Source organism: Colletes gigas, unplaced genomic scaffold, assembly GCF_013123115.1.
Source record: "Colletes gigas isolate AHSC1104 unplaced genomic scaffold, ASM1312311v1 Colletes_gigas_Sc00014, whole genome shotgun sequence".
Classification (NCBI taxonomy): Eukaryota; Metazoa; Arthropoda; class Insecta; order Hymenoptera; family Colletidae; genus Colletes; species Colletes gigas.
Window position 1 is genome coordinate 7,147,897 of NW_025106643.1, and position 27,731 is coordinate 7,175,627.

General features: G+C 39.4%; 2 protein-coding genes across 2 annotated transcripts in view; one reads left to right on the plus strand and one right to left on the minus strand.

Moving 5' to 3' along the window:
• LOC122399674 (armadillo repeat-containing protein gudu) overlaps positions 1-13,943 on the plus strand; it is a 307,238-nt gene extending 293,295 nt beyond the window's left edge. Inside the window, exons 9-10 of the mRNA XM_043400525.1 lie at positions 13,684-13,799; positions 13,910-13,943. Of these exons, the coding sequence (XP_043256460.1) occupies positions 13,684-13,799; positions 13,910-13,943 (150 nt within the window). The remainder of the gene's footprint in view (positions 1-13,683; positions 13,800-13,909) is intronic.
• Positions 13,944-14,468: 525 nt separating this feature from the next.
• Positions 14,469-20,451, minus strand: LOC122399615 (receptor expression-enhancing protein 5-like). The gene is made up of 4 exons (XM_043400409.1): positions 20,200-20,451; positions 16,478-16,712; positions 15,676-15,811; positions 14,469-15,600 (listed from the first exon to the last, which is right to left on the minus strand). Exons 1-4 carry the CDS (start codon positions 20,244-20,246, stop codon positions 15,557-15,559), a joined length of 462 nt encoding a protein of 153 aa, XP_043256344.1. The 5' UTR covers positions 20,247-20,451; the 3' UTR covers positions 14,469-15,556.
• Positions 20,452-27,731: the final 7,280 nt, after the last annotated feature.

Consider the following 27,731-nt stretch of genomic DNA (forward strand, 5'->3'; position numbering starts at 1 on the left):
GTAGGGGGTCAAACAAAATTATTAAAAATCAAAAACGAAGTTTTAAGAAAAATCGATAAGGGTAGGTGTCTAAATTTTTCGGCGAAATTGAAAAGTTTCAAATCGTTCTGAATAAATTATTTTCGGATGCAGGGGTCAAATACAACCATATTTGGTGAATAGACATGTCTCGAAATTTTGCGTATTTTCGAGAAAAAAATGCAGTACGGACGGAACTTTAAACGTTAATAACTTTTTAACGTAGCCACCATCAACAAATTGGTATTTTTGATTTTCGTCTTATTTTGGCCTTTAGAATCGCCCATTAAAATTTCATCCAGGGGTGGCCGGACACCCTGTATATGGGAGTTAGGGACTAATCTAATAACTCCTAAACTATTCAATTTTCGACCTAAAGCCTCTAATACTTTTTTCAAGAGGATACAAAGATGCATCGATTTATGACAAAAAAAATATACTTGCACTAAAAAAATTAAGGTGATCTAATTTTTTATTGAATAAAAAAATTTTTGTAATGAGAAAAATCAGCACTGTTTACGAAAGAGATTTTGCGTTTCACTATTGATGGTGTGGCGGCCAAGGCACCACATACGCCTTAGCCGTTCGAAGCCGCTACAATGTATGGTTGCACACGAGACGATGGTTGCACACGAGACGACCAGAGCCGCGTGAGCCGAAAAGCCGTTGTCGTCGTCTCTGACCGTCTTTTGTTTTTGAAGGCCTCTTGGTACGGTGGCGATGATCGTACCAGAGAGTCGAGCGTAACCCGCACCACGAGTCACGTCGTTGTACGACAGCAACAATACAATTGTGCGGAACGGAACAGAGCGGAGTCATTATCTTCCCGATCCCACATTGGTGACCCCGACGTGATCTCGCCGCGCAAGTAAAGTTTTTTTAAGAAAATTTGGACATTTTTCGTATACGGACAATATTAGTTAGGGTAGAGAAATAAGTGTATAGTGTTAAGGACATAAGAAAAGGACACGGTCTGACAAATAGTAAGCGCGGTGTGTGTGTGCGGTGAAACTATGTGACCAAGACTGGTAAAATGACTGACCCTAACGTTAACGCAGGGACATCCGCGGGTGTGCCGTTGGCAGTTGATCGCGTCGCTGTACGGATACCCGAGTTTTGTAGTAGAGAGAAGTTTTGAGGTATCCAATGTAACGTCGGAGACCACGAAATTCGGGTACATTCTCGGCGCGTTAAGTGCGCGACACGCCGCGGAAGTAAGAGACATTATCATGAATCCCCCGGCCGCGGATCCGTACACGACGCTAAAAAATGAGTTCATTCGCCGGCTTAGTGCGTCGCAGGAACAGAAAACGCGGCGGTTATTGGAACACGAGGAAATCGGGGACAGAAAACCGTCTCAATTTCTTCGTCACCTGCGCAGATTGGCCGGTACGGCTTTTTCGGACGGTGTATTGCGGACGCTTTGGATGGGCCGACTACCTGCTAATATGCAGGTGATTTTATCCACGCAGCGGGACACCCCGCTGGATAAGGTAGCAGAGTTGGCAGACGCTGTCGCGGATACGATGACACCGCGGGTACACGTCACGGAGGCCGCGACTACGGGCGTATCTGCATCCTGCCAAATACCCCCGCCGGGCCCGAGCATCGAGGCCATGTTAAACATTAAGATGTCGCAATTGGCTCTTTCCTTGAGGCAGGAAATTTCTGCCATCCGTGAATCCTTGGTGGACCAGGGACAATCTTCCCGTCGCAGGTGGACCCACCGAAATCATCCAAACTCGCGCTACCGCAGACGATCTCTATCGCGATCGCGAGAGCGGCCCGCGGGAGGACAAATGGGCCATCAAGGGAAATGCTGGTACCATTGGCGGTTCGGTCCGGCCGCGCAGAGATGCGTTGCACCGTGCAATTGGAACGCCACGGATCAGGGAAACGACCTGGGGAGTCGTTGATGGCGGCCAGCGACACAAATCCAGCATCACGCCGCCTCTTCATCTTAGACAACAGCTCGAAGACGGAATTTTTAGTGGATACCGGGGCCGATTTGTGCGTTTTTCCGCGCCGCCTGCTAGGCGGATTGCGAGAAAGATCGGAGTACCAGCTGGCGGCGGCGAATGGGAGTGTAATTAACACCTACGGGACAGTGTCGTTAAACCTGCACCTCGGCCTACGACGGGATTTCGTGTGGCGATTCGTGGTTGCGGATGTTACAAAACCCATAATCGGGGTAGACTTTCTCGATCACTTCGATCTTATGGTGGACATCCGCAATCGTCGCCTCGTCGATCGGACCACGTCGTTAACGGTCCGCGGAACACGAGCCGAGGATGAAACGCCGTCGGTGAAGACAGTAGCAGGGACTACCGTTTACCACCAGCTCCTGATGCAGATGCCGGAACTTACACGGCCTAGCGGCACCCCGATGAGGACTACGCACCAAACGGTGCATTACATCGAGACAACCCCTGGTCCACCCGTTTCCAGCAAGCCGCGGCGGCTTGCACCGGACCGGCTCAGGGCTGCCCAGAAGGAGTTCGACGCGATGGTGAAGATGGGCATCGCTTGTCCTTCGAAGAGCGCGTGGTCAGCACCCCTTCATATGGTTCCGAAGAAGGGCGAAGAAGCTTGGAGGCCTTGCGGTGACTATAGAGCGTTAAACGCACGGACAATTCCCGACCGATACCCCGTGCGTCACATTGAGGATTTTGCGCAACAACTGAGTGGCAAAAAGGTATTTTCCACAATAGATCTCGTCCGAGCTTATAATCAGATTCCGGTTGCGTCGGAAGACGTCGGAAAAACGGCCATTACAACGCCGTTCGGGCTTTTTGAATTCCCGTACATGTCGTTCGGGTTACGAAATGCCGCGCAAACATTTCAGCGCTTTATCGACGAAATTTTACGCGGTTTCGATTTTTGCTACGCGTATATAGACGACATTTTGGTCGCCTCAGAATCCCAAGCCGATCACCTGCGCCATTTAGAATTATTATTTAAACGATTAAAAGATTATGGCATTGTTGTTAATCCGAATAAATGCACGTTCGGACAGGAAGAAGTTAAATTTCTAGGCTATCGGGTAAATGAAAGCGGCACTCAACCTTTGCCCGGCAAGGTACAAGCCATAAAGTCATTTCCCCTTCCGAAAAACGCGAAGGATTTGAGGCAGTACTTGGGAATGCTTAATTTTTACCGCCGTTTTATCCCAGATGCCGCTCGCTTTCAAGCACCCTTGAACGACCTTCTAGCCGGCAATTTAAAGGGCAAGACCCCGATAGCCTGGACTTCGGAAGCGCGTCAGGCTTTCGAAAATACCAAAAATAGTTTAGCAAACGCAACCCTGCTTTCTCATCCTGCGGTCAACGCTCCATTGTCGGTTACCTGCGATGCTTCTGATTACACCGTAGGAGCTGTTTTACATCAGTGCGTCGGCAACGAACGACAACCATTAGCATTCTTTTCTAAGAAATTAGGATCTGCCGAAAAGAAGTATTCAGCTTACGACCGGGAACTACTTTCTATCTATTTAGCAATAAAACATTTCAAACATATGCTCGAAGGCAGACATTTCACGATTTTTACAGACCATAAACCCATAACTTTCGCTTTCAAACAGAAATTAGATAAATGCTCTCCTCGACAATTCCGATACCTAGATTACATTGCGCAATTCTCTACAGATATTCAACATATTTCCGGTAAAGACAACGTCGTTGCCGATGCACTGTCCAGAGTGGAAACGGTTAACCACTCGATTAATTTCGAAGAATTGGCAAAATCGCAAGCCCAGGATGAGGAGTTGCAGCGGTTGTTGAATAGCGAATCTAGCCTGCAATTACGCAAAGTCTCGTTGCCTGGCACGTCTTCCGAAATTTTTTGCGATATTTCGACTAAGAATGTAAGACCTTATGTCACCCCTCCTTTCCGACGTGCAGTTTTTAATATGTTACATGTATTATCACATCCAGGTATTAACGCGACGATCAAGCTCATAACGCAACGTTATGTTTGGCCGTCGATTAAAAGAGATGTTCGCACGTGGACACGTTGCTGTATACCGTGCCAAAGATCAAAAATTTCCCGTCATGTGACTGCACCATTGGCTACATTTGTTAAACCTTCTGCGCGATTCGAACACATTCATTTAGACATAGTAATTTTACCGGTGTCCGAAGGTTTCAGGTATTGTCTGACCTGTGTAGACAGATATACGCGGTGGCCGGAAGCCTTCCCCATGGTCGATCAGGAGGCCCAAACCGTAGCTCGAACCTTTTATGACGGTTGGGTAGCGCGGTTTGGTGCTCCCGTACGGATTACCACCGATCAGGGTAGGCAGTTCGAATCCAAATTATTTTTTGCGCTGAACAATTTAATTGGATCCACACGCCTTCGCACAACGGCGTATCACCCAGCGGCCAATGGGATGGTAGAGCGTTTTCACCGACAGCTCAAGTCGGCTATAAGGTGCCACGGATCCGACAGGTGGACAGAAATACTTCCGACGGTTCTACTCGGTATTCGTTCCGCCTGGAAAGAAGACCTCGGCGCTACCTCAGCGGAATTAGTTTATGGCGAGCCATTAAGATTACCGAGAGAGTTCTTGTCTTCGCATTCAGCGGAAGGCACAGAAAATGCTTCCGATTTTACTAATAGACTACGCAACCATTTTTCTAAATTGAGTCCCTCTAATGCATCACGCCATTCCGTTAATCGTACATTCATTTTCAAAGATCTTAGCAGTTCAACACATGTTTTCATCCGAACAGATTCAGCCAAAACTATTTTACAACCCGCTTATGAAGGTCCATACGCCGTAGTGCGCCGAGGCGAAAAAACATTTACAATAAACATTAGAGGTAAGGAAATAAATATATCAATTGAAAGGCTAAAGCCTGCTTATATGCTAGCAGAAAACAGACCGGATCCCGTGAGCATAGAAAATCAGCCGGTCACACAAACAAACGTACCTGACAATGCGCCGGTTATACAGCAACGTGTTACGCGTTCAGGTAGACGCGTACGTTTTCCCGAGCGATTTCAAATTACGCGGTAGTACTTAAGGCTTGCGCATTATTATAATAAGTATCATATACCATTTATTTTTTTCCATCACTTTTATGTACTTTCATGTATTTTTAGGTATTACGTATTATATATTAAACTCCATGTAAATTCCTTTTTTTTTCAACTCTGTTCAAATACTGTAATGTAGTCGTTCAATTTTTCGTAATTGTGCCAATTACTGGCAGGGGGGTAGTGTGGCGGCCAAGGCACCACATACGCCTTAGCCGTTCGAAGCCGCTACAATGTATGGTTGCACACGAGACGATGGTTGCACACGAGACGACCAGAGCCGCGTGAGCCGAAAAGCCGTTGTCGTCGTCTCTGACCGTCTTTTGTTTTTGAAGGCCTCTTGGTACGGTGGCGATGATCGTACCAGAGAGTCGAGCGTAACCCGCACCACGAGTCACGTCGTTGTACGACAGCAACAATACAATTGTGCGGAACGGAACAGAGCGGAGTCATTATCTTCCCGATCCCACAATGGAATGAGAAAGAAATGGTTTTGCCACGTAGCCGTGCATAGCAGTGGCACAGACGAGGTATACGAGTAGACCTTTCACCTAATGTATTTTTTCGGCTCGCTTATCTGGGGTCTCGAGACCCCATTACCATTTCCGTGTCACTCGCAACGTTACCAACAGATTTAGAAATGAACACAAAAGGAAGTGAGACAGAAAATGAAATTACAGAAATTTTATTATTTTTTAACGGAATGAAAGCCATACGGTTCTGTAGCGGCTAGCTCGTACAACAAAAGAAACATTTGGCGTGCAAATGCTAGCATGGTTTACGACAAGCAAAGTCCAAAAGGCCACTTTTGAGAAAGCCGTTTCTTACAAGTTTTATTAGTCGGTATGTGTTTCGTCGAAGGTTTCGAACGGCCTCAGTGGCATATTGCACGTCATAAACCTTGGATTTCCGAAGGGCTGCAACGCCAGGTCAAGCGACCCTCGGCGGGTGACATCACCAGGCCTGGACTTGGAGGAAATTCCGCTGCATTGCCAAACTTCCGCCGACAAAGCTACAACCACCGGGTCACATCGCCTTTCCCAAAAAGCGCGTCAAGGGCGCAAGGAGTAGGCGGTGACTTCGGAATTGCAAGATGCTTAATTGGTTAACTTCGACGCATCGGTTGAACCAATTAGGCGACTGCAAAGAGTTCGAGGAAAAAGTTATTTTGTACGGAAGTCAGTCTTCGCCACGACACCCAGTGAGCAACACCTTCATAATAAAGAGTACAAGGCGAACTTTGCGATTGCATTTAAGACCCATTCTTATCCTCACACGCAACCACCTCAGTTCATCATTGGATATTAATCGATTAATTTCATTGGAGTAATCAATCGATTACGATTATTTAAAAATTTCAAGATTATTAAAATACCTAAGGATGTATCTCATTGATATGTACACCGCAAATCCTCTATTTTTTATTTTAAATTGTGATACATCAAAAATAACTCGGCAAAAACGTATTTGCGACTCGAAATCAGTGTTATCAGACCGCGCATCGGGGGCCCCAGGAACTCCTCATTCCTCACTTTCGCACACTATGCCCAATTGCGTGTACGTGAGCTCGTAGAATTTCGGAAGAGCCGAGAAGAACAGGCTGATACTTGCTTTCCTTCTCGCTTTTGACCTTCATTGACTTTATACACCAAGCAATCATGCGCTATATACATATACATATTATACATGCTAGGAACTATAAAGTTGTACAGCTTTCGCCGTATAGCTACTTTCTATTAACATGGGAAAATTTTTAAATATAAACGAATGTAAAAATATTGTAGAATTTTTGCAATGGAGAATTATTGAGGGAAAATGAATTGATTATATACATATACAGGGTGTTCGGCTACCTCTAGCAAAAATTTTAATGAGCGATAGTAGAGGCCAAAATAAGACGAAAATCAAGAATACTAATTTGTTGATGGAGGCTTCGTTGCAAAGTTATTAACATTTAAAGTTCCGCCTGTAGAATGACAATCCGCTAAACAGCTGCGTTCGCGCGGACGGTTGCGTCAGGCGAGTGCTAGTGGTTCTCACGCAGCATGAAAAATTCTGCTTACCGACATTATCGACAGCCTTAGATTTTTGTCCACTTATGGGAATGCGAACACCTTACGTTGAATAACATTCAACCTGTCTTATGAAAATCCAGAAGGGCATATCAAAACTCGCCCGACGAGATTTTCACAGAGAAAGGGTGAATGCCAGTTCCAATACACAATGTTGTGAAGAAAAATCATCCACATGCGATTATACACGCCCCACGATTGTCCACAGTGTCCACAAGTATCCACAAATAATCCTTTCAGGCACTAACCACTATGCAATTAAATAAACACGTACCGCGATTATGTTATTCGTGAATGTCTACGTGTACGTGTATCACGATTCTTCCGAGTTACTTACGAATAAAACTGTTATTAATTTTTCAAATACACTTCAATTTAAAAATGTAAACACTGGATACTTGGTGGCGATGCCAGCAGGCTTGCTTTCGAGAAATGTAAGCGACGCAAGAGCGAGAAGGAAAGCGAGTATCAGCCTGTTCTTCTCAGCTCTTCCGAAACTCAACGAGCTCACGTACACGCAATTGGGCATAGTGTGCGAAAGTGAGGAATGAGAAGTTTCCGGGGCCCCGATGCACAGTCTGATTAAACTGATTTCGAGTCGCAAATACGTTTCTGCCGAGTTATTTTTTTAATAAATGATGTATTACAATTTAAAATAAAAGATAGAGAATTTGCGGTGTACGCATCAATGAAATACATCCTTAGGAATTTTAATAATCTTGAAATTTTTAAATACTCTTAATCGATTGATTTCTCCAATGAAATTAATCGATTAATGCCCAATGATGGACCCTACAGCTTTAATTCCGTTAAAAAATAATAAAATTTATGTAATTTTATTTTCTGTCGCACTTCCTCTTGTGTTAATTTCTGAATCTGTTGATAACGTTGCGAGTGACACGAAAATGGTAATGGGGTCCCAGAAATTCCGGCCGAAAAATTACATTACGTGAATGGTCTATTCATATACCTCGTCTGTGTTAAAATCACCTCCGAATTTTCAGGTCGGATGGCAGTCAGATTCGGCCGCGAATGTCCATAAGGTGAAAGGTCTATTCATATACCTCGTCTGTGGTGAAAGGTCTACTCGGACTACTCGTATACCTCGTCTGTGGCAGTGGCACGGTCCGGCCGTGCCGACGCAGCTTAAGCTGCTCGACTTTGGATACGCTGCAAACTTTTTGAAGCTGGTTAACGCTCCGTTTAAAGCATATCTTTTTTTTTATTTCATTAATTATGTATTTTTTCAATTTTCAACTATATGACAATGAAAATCTATTTAAAATATTTAAAAAATATTTTCACCTAAAATATACACAAAAACAATTATGGAGCAGTTTCTATTTCATCGTTTCTCTATCTGTGTATTCGCTTAAATACCCTAATGTTTTATTTTTCTACGTTAAATGAATATACGTACTTAGTTTTATAATCTCATACCTTTAATAACTTTAAATAGAGGAAGCAGATTTCTTCAATAAAAAAATCATATCATGATGACAAGGTTTATGATGTGCAGGATTGGAGTTCGAAATTTTTCGTAAACGATATTTACATCTATTGACAGATTAAATTACATATTTTAGACGAGAAAGTGTTCTATTGTTACCGATTTCCGTTATACATGCCCATATTGATTCCCGTTATTAATGCAATTCTTTATATTTTTCGATACTTAATACATATATGAACTTTTTTGTACTAATACTCCTCTACATGATGAGGTAAATTGAATAAAGACATATCTGATGTCTTGAGACTTCATCGCTGTCTTCATTAATAACAGATGCTACTTGCTCTTTGTTAGAATCTAAGGGTTTTAACCGGGGTCCGGACGAGGGAAATGTCAGGGAACGATTAGTTGCAAGTTATCTTTGTATTTTCGTTTATTTGATACAAATAAAAATAAAAAATAGAAAATTAAAATAAAAAATATAAAAAATATAATTTATTCTTGCTCCGGGGCGGTCGGTCTTACCGGTGCTGCCCGGGTTGTGGCGGCCCTTGACTTCTGAAACAAAGGTTCGACCAGATTAAATACGTGCGTACACGTATTGTAAATACACGCTCGTCAGCTGTTCGCCTGGCTCTCCTAGCGACTAACAGTGCGCTTGGAGGGGGAGATCAGCTGTCGTTTAGCGTAGTTCAGTGGACTGTATTTATTTGTTGCTCGCTGATAGATATTATTTGAACTATCAACGAGACTTTGGCCCTGAACAGATGAGAATTCACTAGTATCTGTCGGGGACTCTGTTTCACCACGGACGGGTCACCAAATGGAGGTCGTAGGGCTCCAAGTGGGTGGATCCCGTGAGCACGCTCACCGTGCGGGTTGATGTAAGAACGTCGCGCAAGGCGATTTCCTGCGACGCTTTATAACTACTGCACAACGACCGTTAATTTCGGGGACTGTACAGTAAGCGGATTTATGTCGGAAATCTCGAGCAGATCCAACCGCACTATAAAGCCTACCCGGCGACCATTTACACGGGAACCGTATTTGGTTGGCGGCGTGACGGAAGGGAGGCGCTTTGAACCCGAACTCCGCCGGTGGGTGTACGGTCGACTCGTGCACCAACGGGTTTTTCGGAGAGGGTTCGCAGCGGCCTTTGCACGGAGAGCACTCCACGAGGCGGTACCGAACATCGGTAGGACCTTTGGGAGGCTCCAAAACCGTATAGCTATAAAGGGGTTCTGGGTGCGTGTACCCTGAGTCCCTTACGTCGCGGTCGCGGCAACGACTGCAACGTACAATCACCTCCTTGCGTCCGCGGTCGCGTCACGCGCGACGTGCACTGTGACTGTTAGGAACTTGGCGAGGTTTACGATACGGTCGCTTGTGAATACCGCTATTTTTGAGGATAGCTAATTTCAATTCGCTTGTTAATAGTTACAGCTAAACGAGGAGTCAGGGCCCTAAAGAATCATTACAAAATTGAAGCAATTAGGAAGGGCCCTGCTCCGTCGTCCTCAATAGCGATTGACGTGTCATAAACCTTACAACTAGTCGCGCGGTCGAGTAACGACCTTAGTACCTGGGCACGGTCCCCGGTCGGGTGTTAGGAATTTTCCATTTCCAGGGAGGTCTAGTTTGTACCCCGACTGGTGGGCGGCAACCTAGACTAGGCGGTTTTTGGAAATCCAACCCCCGACCAGGGACGTCGACCGATTGGTCAGGTCCTTTACGCCTCATCGGCAATTTTAGTATATAAGAAGAACATTGGAAGAGTTTAGTTAGATTAGCAACAGAATCATAGTTAGAAACGTTACTGTATTACTTATTGAATTCAATAAACACCAAATACACAACCATTAATTTCCTTCAAACGAAGGTGGTCCTTCGAGTTTGTATTAGTCGGCACACACGTGCAAACTCAACAATTTCCGAACGAGCAACACTCGACCACGGAAAGAACAGTGACCGCTTCTTACGTTAGGTAGACTGTCTTTTGAAAATCTCGAATCGCAGCAACGATGAGATTTCTTTCTTTTCAAAGTCCAAGTTATTTTTTGAGCGCGTACTTGAGGAGCGAGATCGTTTGGGATCCGCTCCCATTGGCAGTCGGCTCGTGAATAATTCTCGTCGAGCATCGACAGACGAAGACTCGGTCGCGCCTCGTCGTCGCGACGTGGCGCTGTCGAATCCGGCTATCGATCTCCTTTCAGTACACAATACGTCTCTCTCTCTCGACGCTGACGTCACTATCCCGTTTAAATGGCGTTTGAAGCGAATCTTCGCGTGTGGTCAGCCTACGAAAACACGTAAACGGCCGCGGTTTTAAACTGTCTGTACGCCGAACGAACTCAGCGACAGCTTAACTCTCCGAAGTGTCATGTACACAAACGGATACGAGAATCGCGGCCGAGAATTATTTTCCCCGAACGAACGCGATTTTAAATAGGATTAACATATTTAAATACTCTTCGTTAAATATTTTACTTGATATTTCTGCAAACCTTATAATTGTCGACAAGTATCGAGCATGTGACAAATAATAAATAATAGTTGCAATATGTGAACAACACAATGGTGTGATTATCATTAACACATTCAGAGCAATAGCGTTTCACCCCGAAATAACCAATTGAGTTTGGCATATAATCTATGTAATATCCATATATTTTACTATTACTATGATGTGATTTTACTCGGAATTTAATGATGATATTATTTTCTTTTGAGGAATATATGTAAATATTGTTGTCTTGGAGTCCTGTAGAAATTGTCTGTATTTGTTCCAATCTGCTATGTAGAAATTAATTTTTTCAACCTATGAGTTTTTGTCGAAGAAAAGGAGTGGGAGTTGGTTTATGGTGATTTGCATTTTTAACGCTTTGTGGTCATTATAGTAATCTATACATTTTATATTATCAGAATTTAAGTTTTGAAATGTTAGTCTATTATCTGAGAGGCATAAATGTAGATAAGAATGGCATCTTGGAAAAGAGGGGGTGTCCGTGCTACGTAAATCTAATTTATAAGTTATTTGGTTTCTTTGATGCCATGAATGGAGGCAAATACCCCTTACGTTGTTTATGTTGTTGGAGATGTGTTTGGCGTTTAGATCACCCGCTAGAACGTAGTAATTGCTTATGCTGTCTAGATTTTGTTTCTCGAAAAGGCTGTCGAGGTCTTGAATCAATTCTTTATTATGGCCCCTTGCTGCATAAGCGGCAATGAAAAAGAATTTTGTGTTGCCCGGTTTTGTTTCTATTATTGTGGATTCTAGGTTGGAATTTTGTTTTGCGCCTACGTTGATAACTTTAAATTTTATATCGTTTCTGACCCGAATGACAGTTTCTCCCGCCTGATTGAAGTTAGATCTGTCGTTTCTGATTAGATTATAATCTTTAAAATAGAGTTTGTGGCTTGCGTTTAGTTTGGTTTCGCATAACAATGTCATGTCCGGGTTTTGTGATTCTATGAAGTCGTTTAGTGTGGTTCTAGTTTCGTTAGATATAATAGAGGCTACGTTTATTCCAATAACCTTTAAGGTTTTGATTTGGATTTTACCGTTTACTGCGCGGTTGAATTTATCTAAAGGTCTATATCGAACATTTCAAGGATTATGTTGATTTTGTTTGTATTTGATTGGATTTGTTCATATATTTTGTTTATGTGTATGTTTATTGTTTTAATAATAGTTTTTTCTAATCTTTCGAACAGGAAATAAGTGTTTAGTGTATCGTCTGTTTGGGGGTTGGTTTGAATAGGGGTCGAGTCGTTTACCTGATTTCGACGAGGGGTGTTTTCACCTGATTTCTGAGCTGAAAGAAATCTTCTGATCTACCAGATTTTGTATGCTTTTGAGACGTTTTTCTTTTAGTTTATCTTGCTGGTCCCGTTTTTCGATTATTTTGTTTTTTATTTCTATAAGTTTTGGGCATCCCCTGTACTCACTGCGCCATCGCACCTCTTGAAAATGCTGCTAATACTTCTGAATATAAAGCGCATAGCACCATTAATTTGGTGGCTTATTTTTGTTTTTAGAACCATAGAATATAGTTATCCATTAAAGGGAATACAAAAATTCAGAGTATAAGTTGCTTTTTCACGCGAAAAACGCCGAAAAAATCGGTTTTTGATTTTTGTTACTACGGCGCACCCTGCCAAAAAATCTGAAAAAATTCAGGGACATAACCAATGACAATACGCATTTACAGTAATTATATAAATTCAGTGTCTCGAAAGCTTCAATACGAAAACGGTATTTTTCTGCGTTTTTAATTTTTCACACCTAAGGTTTGGAATCGAAAAACCGGAAAAAATTCTTAAACACGTATCTCAATAACCAGAATGCACCTGATTTTGTTCATAATTTTCGTACTCGATTAAACAGGACAAATAGGCACAAATTCGCTAATGCGGATTTTCCCTATAACTACCCTTTCGAACAAAATAGAGGGTTAAAACTTGACACAGAATGTTTTTTTCTGATGCTCTATTAACGGATCCATCGTATGTCAAATTTGGTTCAAGGGCATATTTGGCCCTCTTATTCGGCTACACTCTTTGGTTCAAGGGCACATTTGACCCCCTTATTTGGCTATACCCTTTGGTTCAAGGGCACATTTGGCCCCTTTATTCGGCTATATCCTTTCTTCGCTTATTTCGTTAACCGTTTAGTATCGACGTCAATGCTGAATGCATGAGGCTGTAACTTCTTCGATTGTGTAAAATATAATCTGTAGCATTTATTGAAGAATAGTCGGGATAAATATGCCGGTTATTCGGACATTCCGGATAATCGGATCTCCACTGTATTGAATTTGTCAAAAATTTTTTTACACGAAGAATATTGAAAAACCTTTTTGATTTTGAGTTCCCTGAGTGTAAATAGGAAACATTAATGATCGTTGCGTTATATCATTCGAATGAAAATAAAGCTGACACTTTTATAGTAATGTGATATTAATGTTTACGAAATTGCATACGATTTTATAAATTATTAAATAGAACCATTAACGGAGTTTTATACAAATTAATTTGGTTAACATAATTAAAAAATTATTAAACAATTATCATAGATTAATGTCAAAAATATGTTATTTGTAGCATGTGTTACGCTTAATTGGTTCAGACAATCCAGAAGTTCAAATCGCCGCTGCATCTACGATTCGAAATATTAGGAAACTTACACTGACAGCAGAAAAATTACACTTTAAAGAAACGTATGTATCACAGTTATTGTACATGTGATGTTATTTATTTACGTGCATATAGTATCTATTTATCATATGCAATTCTCTTAATTAATTTGCCCTCTTTCCCATATTTACAGAAATACACTGGAGGAAACGGATTTTCTTTTCTAACGTAGTGAGCTTTAGAGTACTGTAACTAGAAATAAATACTAAATGAGTATAAAGCGTATAATAGGAATTCTTTATTCAGACAATATATCGAGAATTTTGCTTGGATTTGAAAATTCTTGTATATTTAAGTTAATTAATATAATTATACATTGTTATAATTACATCGCATAACGTTTAATAAAATAAATCATTAATGAACGCGAGATCTCACCTTACTATTTGATTTCAACATCATTACAAAAACAGTTGTAGATAATTACATATTCAATTTACACGTAACAAGAACTTGATTTTTCTAAATACTAACAATGATGTAAAATTTTCATACTATTTATGTATAAAACATGCATTATATATAAATATGACTGATCAATCAGTTCCTGTATACAGGGTGTCCACGCTAAAGTGTGACAGTCGCAATATTTCAATAACTATTGATGATACGAAAAAAATGTTTATATGTAAATTGCAGGATAAAATAGGATCTCTATTTTGGCGTAAATGAAAATTTTGTTTATGTTATTAATTTAAAAATATGATGGTGAAGTTTTGTTTTTTAAATGGAACAATATATATTTTTTTTTTAATCGCGCGATAGTGCTTTACAAGACAAATTCATTAAGCTGCAATTTATTCACCCGATTTTTATTAGTTTTCAAGATATAACGTTTAGAAATTTACTGATTTTCAGCGGAGACGTCTCGGTTTGAGTGGCAGTCATAAAAGCGGTCCTATTGTTGCGCTGTTTGACTCCGCCTGTTGAAACCGATAGCAAGGGTCTACGGTCGGAACGGCAGGCCCGAAAAGTAAGAAACATGGAAAGCCAAACATGGAACCATCCAAATTATTAACGGCTCCATCCTCGATGCGGAAAATTTGGACCGTGATGGACAATACAATTTTTTCGTATGATCAATAGTTATTGAATTATCGCGACTGTCACACTTTAGCGTGGGCACCCTGTATATGAAAAATACACAGTGATCAAAAAGGAAGCAAACACGTTAATAAATCTGCCATTCAGCTTGATATGAAAATATAGTCTGAACTAATTTGTAGAAGGTCTCTGACAGTCTTCAGTAATTTAAATTATTGTGATAAAAACTTTAATAAGCGACATTAGATAATAAGTGACATTATTCATATACTATGAATATTAATTAGTCTTTATATTTATGTGTAAGAATTCACTGAATTATATTTAGAGTACAGCTGACTGCGTAAGCCTTACTAAGTCCTGTCGCCAGCAAACTTGGACTGAGGCGCTAATTTTCATCACTTTTATTTTATTTAGTTTTAAAGAAATAAATGTATTTTAAAAAAATAACACTGACATTGTTCTTATTACAATTATCAATGCATGATGTGATTGGCGTCACAAGAAACATCCGTAAAGTGTATCTTCCCCATTTTTATAACTTTGCAAGTTTGTTAAACAGCCAAAAATATATGTATCAACTGTTTCTGCTCATCCATTCCTAATAAAAAATGTACATGTACCAGCATATACATACATATAAATATATAATTAGGAATAAGTGAAGAGAAATAGCTAAACTTTTTAAAGGCATTTTACAAAACATCTGCATTATTAAGATCGAGTATTGTATTAATTAATCCTTCTTGGTTAACAGGACGTTTGATGCAGCTTTAATTACTGAAATGAAAAAACTTTGAATAAAAACTTACTTATATTATAATGAAATATAGTTATACTATTTAATAAATATACCATTATTTTGTGCATTTGATATAAATGCATCCACTTTATCGTGGTATCGTAGAAAGTTTGGTCTGATAGCACAATGGTATAAAACCATGGCACCATTATTTTCTACAGGGGCCATTAGCCATATATAAAAGAGGCACTATAACAAACAATAAAATTTTAACTACACACAGAATGATTTAAATTTGTGATAAATATATATATATATATATATATAAATAAATCTGAAACAATAGATATTTTTCTAACTCTGTAAATTCCCAGAATTTTCAACATCTGCCATAACTTGAAAAGTTACATATCGATAAAAATGTTTATATGTGCAGTCATTTTTCCAATTCAGAGAATAGGCTACTTTACATTAGACTTTGTTTGCGATTAAATTTAAATGTCTAAAAATCTGTTTATATAAACTAAAACATTATCAAAATAACAACAGATTTATATTTAATTTTTAGTTTGTTTCCAGATAGAGCACTATTTTGCTTACAACAGAGTAAATGGCTACAACGATTTATTTGTTTCTTCTCTCGGATGAGAGATGTATAATGTCATTCACAAGTATTACAGTAAACTTAAAATAAATTTCAAAATCAAAAGGCAATTAACATTTTATATTCTATACGAAAAATAAAAATAAATAAATCGAATGAAAATTAAAAAAATGGTTTCAATATTTGCTTCCTGTAAATATCACTATACATATATAATCACTAAAGTGAAGTATATTAAATTTTTATGAATTTTTAGTAACAGCCTTTACAACAAAGCCACAGGCGAAAGCTGTTATTAAATGTAACTGTACCTTGCAAAGCCAGTAAACTGGAAACCAGCATAAAATAAAATCTGAGAAATATTCAACAATGGTAAATACAGCAAAAACAACCCAATACGTTAACCACTTTGTGTCATCTTCTTTTTTTGGACTTTCTAAAGCTTTCATTGAAGAATAAGCAGGATATATAAATCCAAAGATATTACATAGTAGTTGTTGTCCAATGCCAAATACCAGATAAAGTGCCAAAACAACAACAGAGCCTGAAAGATACAATAATACCATAATATTATTGGACATTAATATGCATAAATGGAATACAAATTTAATATAAAAATATAGTAAACCTGGATATATTTAGTATGTAGATATAAAGTTACTCGCAATCAAAATTCTATATAACACATTGTAATAAACGATGGTTTAATAGTTACAGAAAAAAAATGTTGATAAATAACAAATTACTGCTCTTTAGAAAAGAAATATTATTTTTTACTATAAAAAAGAAACAATAGCTTAAACTAAGATCAAATCAACCTTACACTTAAAATTGTACTGCAAATCAATTCTGCATTCATTTGAAAAAACGCTGCACACCTTTTTCATTTTTCGTTTGTTTTTTTATTATTATGTACATCTATTAAATATTATAACAGAATTTGTCGAAAAGTATTAAATCAATAGCGCTAACGGTATTAAGAAATAAAATTTAATTTCTCAAAGATCTCTTTAAGTTATGTTTTGACGAGCATGAATTTAAATAAGTACATAATAAATACTTTGTTGCAAGTAGAACCCGTTAAAATACCATTATGCCATTTTCCACGTGAAATGGCAGCAGCATGATCACGCTGTTTGGCACTTAGGCCGGCGGCACACGAGCGTTGAAGCGACGTGCGTTGCGGCAGACGTTACAACGACCATTGTAGAAATACATTGTCGTATATTAGAGACCACACATTGCGAACGTGCGTCGCTTTCAACGTCCGTAGCAACGTGCGTTTCTTTATTGTATACCGAGAAATGCAGCAGGTCACAGGAGCGTTGAACATCGAGCGTACCGCCAGTCGCTTATTAGGTGGCTATCGTGATAGACAGTTCTACATTCAGCCTTATTTCTTCATATTTCATACCTTACGCAAAAATGACCGGTAATACGGTTGATACAGAATTGTTAATCAATGAAGTCCAAAAAGGACAGTTATTGCCGACCATCTTTAACGAGGACTACAAAGACACAAATAAAAAATTTGCAGCGCGGAATGAAATATGTGTGTTTTCATTACAAAATGTTCTGCCGTCTCTTGGCCAACTGATGCAAAAATAGCAACGCTTGTGTGACTGGGGTTGTAACGATCGTTGTCCGTCGCAACGCACGTCGTTTTAACGCTCGCGTGCCCCCGGCTTAAACCGCCTTCTCATCGAATATACTACGCTGCATAGACCATCCGGATGATTAGGGGGTATCGTACCATCTCCCACGAAGCGGCGACCACCTTGGCCTGTTTCCCGCCCCTGAAGTCCCTTGTTTGGAGAAATCAGCTAGTTTACCGGCGCTTCAGGGAGCTCCAGGAGGTTAGGAGACCATCAAAGAAGAAGACTTCCTCGCTAGTCACCATCGTAATTAAGATGGTGGCTAGCGAGGAAGCATGGAGTACGGTCACCTCCTTCTTCGAGGATTTATTAGCGCAGGAGTCCGCCGAGCGGTGACGTGAGAGGAACGCGCATCCCGCTTGTAGGAGGGCCAGGGCGCGACGGACTTCGCCTCCTGGCTCCTTCCAACAGTTCTGAGATCCCATGTGTTTCCCACCTTCCTTATTCCTTCACTTTCACTCTTCCCGATTTTGATGGACCACCAAAATTTGGGGCGGCTCGTCAGCTGTCCTCTCCGGTCACCACTCCGATGGCCGTAGGAGTGACGGCCCAACCTTGGGGGCTGCAGGTGCTCGGTGCAAGGGGTTCGAGCACCGAAAACAGCCTCGGGGTCGCAGGCGTCGAGTAACTTGGCGTTCAAGGCGAAGAAATCAGAGGAGAAGGGACGCTCGTCCTTCCACGGGATGAGCCCCGTCAAGCATGTCGCGGCGGGGGACTCTGGGATGTCTTACTAGAGTTCGTGCTCCTTCGCCGCAGCGCCGGAGCGTCTACGTTGACCGCAGGGTTTTAGCCGGTAAGAATTCGGTACTATCCCGAGGCTCTCCCCTACACAAGGATCTTGGAGTGTCCATGAGGATTTTCCCGAGTAAAAAAAAAAAGAAAGAAAGACAGAAAGAAAGGTAAAGGGAGACAGAGAGAAAGAATTCAAAAGAGAGACTCGAACCTACAGTAAAAAAAGGGTATTGCCGAATAAGGGGGTCAAATGTGCCCCCAAACCAAACCAAATTAAAGGTCCGATGGATCATTCGATAGCTTATCGAAAGAAAGCCCCATATGCCAATTTGTAACTTGAAATTTCGAAGGTGGGAGTAGTAATGGGGTGACAAAGAAAATAATGTTTTTGCACAATTTCTCTTGCCCTATTGAGTAAAAAAATGTAAAAAAAATTCAGGGACTAAAACTTTTCAGGTAAAAAAAAATAAAAAAAACCGCAAAAAATGCCGAAAAATGACGATTACGCATTTTGTGTTCCTATTTTCTTTGTTGCGTCCTTTTTGTCAATTACGATTGTTGTTTAATATCTCTTGCATCGAAATTAATGTGAAATATTAGTTTACCAGTCTCTTGCCTTTGACAATTGTAGATGGATTCGGGTAGTAAATTGTATATTGGCTTAATATTATTTCTCCTTCCTTTTAGATCAAATAGTTCTCTCCCTCTCTTTCTCTTTTCTTCAAAAATATGAATGGCTGCTACGACTTCAATGTACAGAGTGTATTTGAAAAATTATTAACAGTTCTATTCGTAAGTAACTCAGAACAATCGTGGTACACGTACACATAGATAGTACGACCATAATTGCATAATGGTTGGTGCTTGAAAGGATTATTTGTGGACACTTGCGGACACTGTGGATTTTTGTGCGCAACATTGTGTATTGGAAGTGGCATTCACCCTTTCTCTGTGAAAATCTCGTCGGGCAAGTTTTGATATGCCCTTCTGGATTTTCAAAAGACAGGTTGAATCTTATTCAACGTAAGGTGTTCGCGTTCATAAGTGGACAAAAAACTAAGACTGTCGATAACGTCGGTGAGTAGAATTTTTCATGCTGCGTGAGAACTAGCACTGGCCTGTCGTAACTTTCCTCGCGAACGCATTTGTTCGCGGATTGCCATTTTACAGGCGGAACTTTAAACGTTAATAATTTTTTAACGAAGCATCAATCAACAAATTAGTATTGTTGACTTTCGTCTTATTTTGGCCTGTAGAATCTCCCATTAAAATTTTTCCCAGGGTTGACCGAACACCCTGTATACATTGATTCAACTAACTTTTTTGTAAAATCCGGCTCGATATTGTTCCATTCTCCTAAAAGAACATTCTTCAAGTCTCCTTTGTTTGTTATATGATATTTTTTAATCCTCTTTTCTAATTCGTCCCAGACATGTTCGATAGGATTCATGTCTAGACTCTGAGCTGGTGTATTTAGAGAATGAGAAATATTATAAATGATCCAATGGCGTACGATGTAAGCGGTGTGCTTTGGATCGCGATCTTGTTGGAAATAGAAATTCCACGTAAGGTTTAATTTTTCCGCACTTTTAAATAACTCTTTTTTTAATATATTTAAATACGTGTATTTGTCCATAATATTATTGATAAAAATTAATTCGTCAACTCCAGACGCTGCCATAGAACTCCACATCACAACTCGACCACCTCCATATTTTACACTCCAGTTCAGTATTTGGCTTTCTTCAAACTAATATTCTACCATCCGATTTAAATATATTAAATTTACTTTCAGCTGAAAACAGAATGTTCCTCCAAAATGTAGAATCCTTTGTTATAAATTTTTTGGCAAATTTTTGCCAATTGACACTCATTATTTAATATCATTCTGAGTTCTGAAGAGTTTAATTTAGGATTTTTCTTCACTTCGTTTAGAATTTTAGGTTTCTTTGTAACAGATAACTTGGGAGGACGACCACTTCGATTCGCATTATCAAAATCTGATTGATTTATAAATCGTTTTACAATGCTTCTAATAGTGAAACGACTTCTGTTAACAATTTGTGATACTTCACTATAAGATTTTTGCATTTTATATAAATTTAGTATTATTTTTCTCTCTTCGCTTGTGGTTTCTTTCGCTTTTCTTGACATTATTACTTTTTCTTACTTTCCCTGTTTGGTCATTCCATGCAAAGTCGGACACCTTTTGGAGTACCATGTCGGATTTTGCTCCAATTTGAATATGTTGTAGTCTTTAGTGATATATAAACGTATCTCGAAGGATTTTAAAAAATTTTTTAAATTGTTGGATTTACATCTGTTTGAAATATAGAGTTCACTTTTAAATATTAACAATGTACATCTTAAATTCATCTCAAAAGAAGAATATAAGGAACATTCGGAATTCTTGCTGAAAAGACGTGGACTGGCTACAACAATCTGTAGAACACGTAATTTTCATTCATTTAGTCCAACCAAAGAAGTAACTCATTTAACTGCCCGAATTTATTCAGACAGTGAAATATCAAAAGTTGCAGCTGTTATGAAGTAAGTAATTTTATAACAAACAATTTATTCCGGTAGACGATCATTCATAGAATCCAACCATTATTCCTTAACCAGAACCTAATCCCATCACATCCCATCATATCCTATCTCACCTCCCGATGGAAGAATACTCACCACCTTGTCGTGGTTTCCATTAAACATTCACAACTTAAATGTGTACAACGCTACGTGACATTGACAAAAAGTGAGTGTCCATTAACTGTTACACCTTCCAGCAGTCAAACACCCTATGTATAACAATAGCAGGTATAGCCGCTTGGCTGTTGCAGGAACCGCGCGACTTGGTCGGTCGAGCCAGCGTGCCACGACGCGACGCGACGCAGTGTTACATTCAATTAATTTTCATAAGGCCAATTTTAAAGTGTCCGTATTTCTAAAACTTGGTCCGCAACGGGGACAAACAGGATTATATGCTCATTTTTTCTCAGATTTTTAAATATTTCCCCATTATAAAAAAATGACATTTGTTGTAAACAATTGTAAAATAAATGGTCAAAAAATTTTTTTTTAATTGAAGTAACTTTTATTCGGTACTCCCATGGATCTACAGCAAGTACCTAAAGGCACATTTTTATCACTTTCTTACTTTAGCAGCTATTATTTATTGAAAAAAAGTGAATTCTATATTTCAAACAGATGTAAACCCAACAATTTTAAAAATTTTTAAAAAATCCTTCGAGATACGTTTATATATCACTAAAGACTACAACATATACAAATTAAAGCAATATCCGATATGGTATAGTCAGGGCCACGATATAGCGAGGTCGTAAACTTGAGCAGGTGTCAAAATTTACACGTTTCAGCTCTCCGAATAATTGAATTGACAAAAATACGAGCAGCTAAGGACCTTAAACCATAGTCAGGGCCGTACGAAGAAATGTTTTATCTAGTGTCGGTATTTTTAGAAAGCCATTGTTAGAGGTATCGTATCAGGTAAAGGTCTTACTCAAGTCTTTAATATCTTAATTTACCTGCTTATAATATATGCATGTAGAAAATAAGAAAAGGTAGTGTAGTTACGGACACAAAAAGACATTCAGAAAGGCACCCTCAAGCCAGATGTCATGTACGGCCGTAAGTGCCGCAACAGTAGTCGGTCCCAACCCTCAAGAGTTTAGTTTACGACCTCGCTATATCGTGGCCCGGGCTATACTCCAAAAGGTATCCGACTTCGTATGAAATGACCCTGTTGCTAGACGACTAAACTTTTGGATGATCGTTGTTAAAAATGACAATCGGGGAGTCCCCTACCTACATTTTAAAATGACGATAGGAAATTTTTCAAACAAATGCGGATATTGTATTACATGTAACATCATATGCCAATACTTTTGTCCACCCATAAAATGTTCAAGAAATATATTTTTGTTGTTGTTTTGTGAATCAATGTATATATATTATTGCTTCTGTTATGTAATAAACTAAAATACATAATAAATGAATATGTGAAAAAGTTTTTCCTTCAAATCAATTTGTTTAGTATTTGTAAGCACTTGTACCACCACAATCATGCTGTGCCAATACTTATGTTCAGCACTGTACGTGACGAAGTTTTCGTCAATGACCTTTCTTCCAAACTGAACAGACGTGCCCTTCCAAGTGTTTCAAATAAGGACAAAGTTTAGTTTAAAAAGTATTTGAACTGCATGTTTTATTTTTATTTCACCACCTACTTTCACTAACTTAATATCGTCATTATCCGTGAGCTGATTACGCTCAAAATCTAATCAGACCTTGAAACAAGAACATAAAACTTAAATGTAAAGTTTCATTGACATTCATTCAGCCGTTTAGATACAATCATGTTAACAGCATACATACATAAGTACAACAAAAATTTCTTTTTTTTTTTTAATAGTTACAATATGATCAGGGGGTCTTAAAACGTGTATTTCTCTAAAAAAAATTTTTTTTTCATTATGGTACTTTCCTTATACCTACATATGCATAGCTCACATTGAAAATCGTACAGGTCGTATTGTAAGAAGTACTGACTGGTTATAATTATGGGATAAGGAATTTGGTCGAGAATAAATTAATAATCAATAGTAGTATAGCTCAATGCTTGGTCATTTCTCATACGAAGAATAAAAAATGTTTTGCTCTTCATTTGTTTCTTTATTCTTTGGCTTCAGTCGAATATCATTGTACAAGTTGAAGGTGATCCTCGGACTAAATAATAATTGAAATATGAGGCAAACGACGGTGGTAGAACGTGAACTTGTAATTTATCATTTTATTAATAATAATCCAAATAGAGACATTGCTAAAATGTTAAATAGAAGTGCCTCTGCTTTACAATATATAATAAAACGCTATAAAGACGAAAATCGTTTCAGAAATAAAATAAAAATTAATCCGTAGAAGAAATTAACCGAAGCTGACGAATGTTGGATACTTAGAAAGGTAAAAAAGGATCCGAAATTAAGTGCTCCGGCTATTGCGATTGACACCGAATAATACCTAGGAAAATCCGAGAGTGTAGAAAATGTTAGACGAATTTTAAGAAAAAATAAATATAAAGGTCGTATAGCCCGATCAAAGCTGCTTGTAACTGCCAAGAATAGAAGACAAAGATTAGAGTTCGGTAAACGTTATGTAAATAAAGTCTACAGTTTTTGGAAAAACGTCATCTTTACGGATGAAAGCAAAATTAACATTTTTGGAAATAATGGTGAAATAAAAATTTGGCGGAAACTGAATCAAGAGTGGAAAGTACAAAATTTGAATTCAACCATTAAACACGGAAAGGGTAGCGTTATGGCTGGAGCTATGTTTCATCGGTAGGAGTTGGAAATTTGGAATTCATTGACGAAACTATGGATAAGTGGTGTTATTTAAATATTTTGAAAACACATTTGAAAGATAATGCACATAAATTAGGATTCTTTGACTCATTCATGTTTTAGGGCGATAATGACCCGAAACATGCATCAAGGATTGCTCAAGAATGGCTGTTGTACTGCCCTAAAGTTATTCACACACCAACTTAATCAACTGATTTAAATATCATTGAGCATGTTTGGCGTAAATTAAACTTACAAGTAAATAAGCGTGAAAAATCAAGTAAAGATCAATTAAAAACAGTAATACAGGCAGCGTGGGAAAATATTGAACCCAGTTTCTAGAAAAGTTGGTTCGACCTACATATGCCACAACGATTGCAGGCAGTTATTATTATTATTCATTTATTAACAAGAATAAACCCTTTAGTACAAAAGATGTAATATGTAAAGAACTACAAATATGGATTTTACATAGTCAAACATTATCGCTTATAAAATTTTAACAAAATAAATTAATTTACAATACGTTGCAAGTGTTCCGTCCGGTCGGCTCGGGTTTTTTCCGCGTGCTTATGGTGCCAGATGCGGAAATTTGACTTTGTCGAAAAAGTCTTCGAATATTCCGCATCTGGCAAAAATAACCATAAATCGTCAAGGCGCTCAACGTTTCGAAAGCGCAAGGCCCGAGTCGGCCGACGAAGGGCTGTATTGTTCCGCGGGTGGCACGGTCCTCTACAACGACCATCGCTAACTCGTGGAACAATACAGCCATAAACCGGCTGCCACGCACGTGCAGCAACGCGCAATCCGGAGTTCCGTTTTTTCCTCGGCAAAATTAACGTGGCCTTCGACTTGGGGAGAAAACCTTGGCCACTCTCTTTCAGGGTGACCTGGGCCTTGCCTCCACCACCATCGGGTGAAGGAGCAGTTTCCTGCCCAACGGGGCAGGAAAATCGATCGTCCTCCCCCAAGTCGAAGGCCAATCGATAAACGGGAAAAGTCAACGCGAATCGGTTGACCAACCCCCGAAATCGCGAGTCGGAGGGGGTTCAAGCCGAGGAGGAAACGGGCTCCGGACACTTCGGACATTCGTTCCATGACCATCGATACTTTCGTTCCACGACTATCGAACCGACTCGTTCTTCAATTCTCAAACCGATAATAACCAAAGGACTTCGACTTCAACGTTTATTTAGCAGCAACGTTCACGCTGTCTTAGAAACGTGTAAAATCATCGTGTCCGAGTAAATTCACTGCAGCAACGCGACGCGACGGCGATCAAGTGCAGCTTCAGAATTTATTTTGGCGTCCGACAATTTGAACTAGTCGTTCAACATTAATTTCGCGAACGACGGTGCAGGTATCCGCGTACCACGAGGGTCACGAGGGCCTTACAACCCCTCAGAGTCAAAAGAGAGCTCACGCGTCTACCTGCCCAGTACCCGCCGCGACGGTACGTTTCAGCAAGGATAATTTTAGACTTTCTAACGATTGTTTAATTATATCAGTTTTAGTGTGCACAAAATATCCATGTCTAATCATTCTATTTACACTATTCTGAGATCCCAACGTTGTGGGGTAACTTTCAGAATAAAATTGAAAAGTGATTTCTTAAATATTTTGACGGTACATGCAAAGGAAACAATTCAGTAATCGTTGAACACGAAATATGACCTTTGATTAGCTTACTTACAAACATAATATCTGTGATTTTTCTTCTATTATGCAATGTTTGAAGATTAGTGTTAATAAGTAAGTTCATCATAATTATGTGATTCAAGAGGCATGGGACACCCACTGTTTCTAGCAGCAAGACGAACAAATTTGTCTTGAACTCTCTCAATGTTGTCGATATATGTTTTGTAATAAGGAGACCAAATTATGCTGTCATATTCTAGAATAGGTCTTGTCAAACCACAATCTAGGATTCTGAGTGTATTAGTTTTACTAAAGTATCTGGAAACTCTATGAATAAGACCCAGAGAGCAAAGACCATGCGAAATAATTTTTTCATAATGAACTTTGAAAGATAAGTTAGAAGAGAAAGTTATACCAAAATCTTTAACATGATTAAACGAGGTTAGTACGATACCATTTAGAGTATAATTATAAACTATATTATTCTTCTTATTATTAAACTTAACAATATGGCACTTATCTAGATTGAGGGACAATTTATTTAATGAGCACCAATTCTGAAGCCAATTAAGGTCATTTTGAATTGATCATCGGCATGTAATAAAAATTTTAAGTGTTGGAATACCTTAGAAATGTCATTAATATATGTATATTATAAATAGAAAAGGTTCCAAATGTGAACCTTGTGGAACACCAGATGTAACATTGATTTCTCTTGAGTAATTATTATTAAATTTAATTATTTAAACTCTATCTGATAAAAAACTGGATAGCCAAGAAAGTACACAGCTGTTTATTCCTAATGTTTTTAATTTGAACATTAAGGTTGAATGATTAATAGAATCAAAGGCTTTACAAAAGTCGGTGTGAACAGTATCAAGCTGCATGCCTTTATCCATACAGTTGGTCAAATAATGATGATACTCCACAAGGTTAGTCACAGTCGATCTACCGGTAATGAAATCGCGCTGCTCATCAATGATGATGTCTGTTAAGGATTCTAAAGGAACCTTAACATCGCGAGGTTTATGATACGGACGTGACTTCTCCGCTATTTTTGAGGATTAGGCCTTCAAGACATTTTTACTTGATAAATTAGGATACGGCCATTGAGGAACCTCCAAACTCCACACGGGACTTGGAATCCTTGGAGCTCTTCCTTGTCTCAATAGCGATTGACGTATCGTAAACCCGCGCTGGCACACAGCTGCGGACCACCGGGGTCTCGCGGTCATTGGATATTCCCAATGTTAATAATAATGCAGCGTTCTCGCTCACTCCTGCATGGTCTACCTGGACACTGGACAGCAGAGTGGGCGGAAATGTTTCAAAATGCAGGAAACGCCCTGCCAAGGCGACAACTTTGAGGATTGGCTTGACCAATCCTCCCACCGGTTCGCGCTGCGCGTTTTCGTCACCTTGGCAGGGGAAACCGAGCTTAGGTTAAGGGTAGTTTTACTTCTCAGGATTAGATTCGTTTGATCGAGCCTTACACACTCGAGTCGACTCCCCGCAAGTTAAACCATTCTTGTGTAATTAAAAAGAGCAACGGGCTCTTCCTTGAAGCAACGGGCTTCAAGGTTACCGGTAATTTCCCAAACACCAGTTTGGGTGGTCCTTTGAGAACGGAAAGGGAACACAGTACGGAGCTGTGTAATACGCACGGTCCGCGCACTACAGAGCAAGAGGGCATAGTAGCTTCGCGGCCAAAACAATGTCTTTGCCTAAAAATAATAGCTTACGACTAATTAAGTTTTCCATAATCTTAGGCATGACATTTTGGGTACTAATAAGCCTAAAATTTTAAATTGACGTTGAGTTAGTAGTGTTGGATGACCAATAGGCCAAACATCGATACGTCATCGATGTTAGTCACAAGGGTCGTTAGTCATTAGGTCTAAGGGTCCTCCTCTCCTACTATCGCTAAGACATATATACCCCCGTAACCGCAGGGCGAGGGGCCTTGGAGTTGCACAAGAAGTCTGCGGGTGTTAACGCCTTGTCTAGAGTCAACTTCCATTGGAAATTCTTCATAGTTGAGTTCGGCGTGTGTTCAACGATCATGAATATACTCTGATTATACAAAAGGAGCATTACTTGACCACCCGGTTTCCAACATAAATTTGGTGTCAGAAGTGGGATTGCGTTCAACAATTACATAGCCGTTGTTTAATACGGAG

Excerpts from the sequence above, each read along its gene's own strand:
- LOC122399615 (XM_043400409.1), bottom strand. The coding sequence starts at position 20,246 with ATGTGGAGTTCTATGGCAGCGTCTGGAGTTGACGAATTAATTTTTAT. Across the intron at positions 15,812-16,477 it reads CAGTTTACTGGCTTTGCAAG|TGCCTCTTTTATATATGGCT; the intron begins GTACAGTTACAT and ends TGTTTGTTATAG. Across the intron at positions 15,601-15,675 it reads ATCAAATGCACAAAATAATG|TAATTAAAGCTGCATCAAAC; the intron begins GTATATTTATTA and ends TTTTCATTTCAG.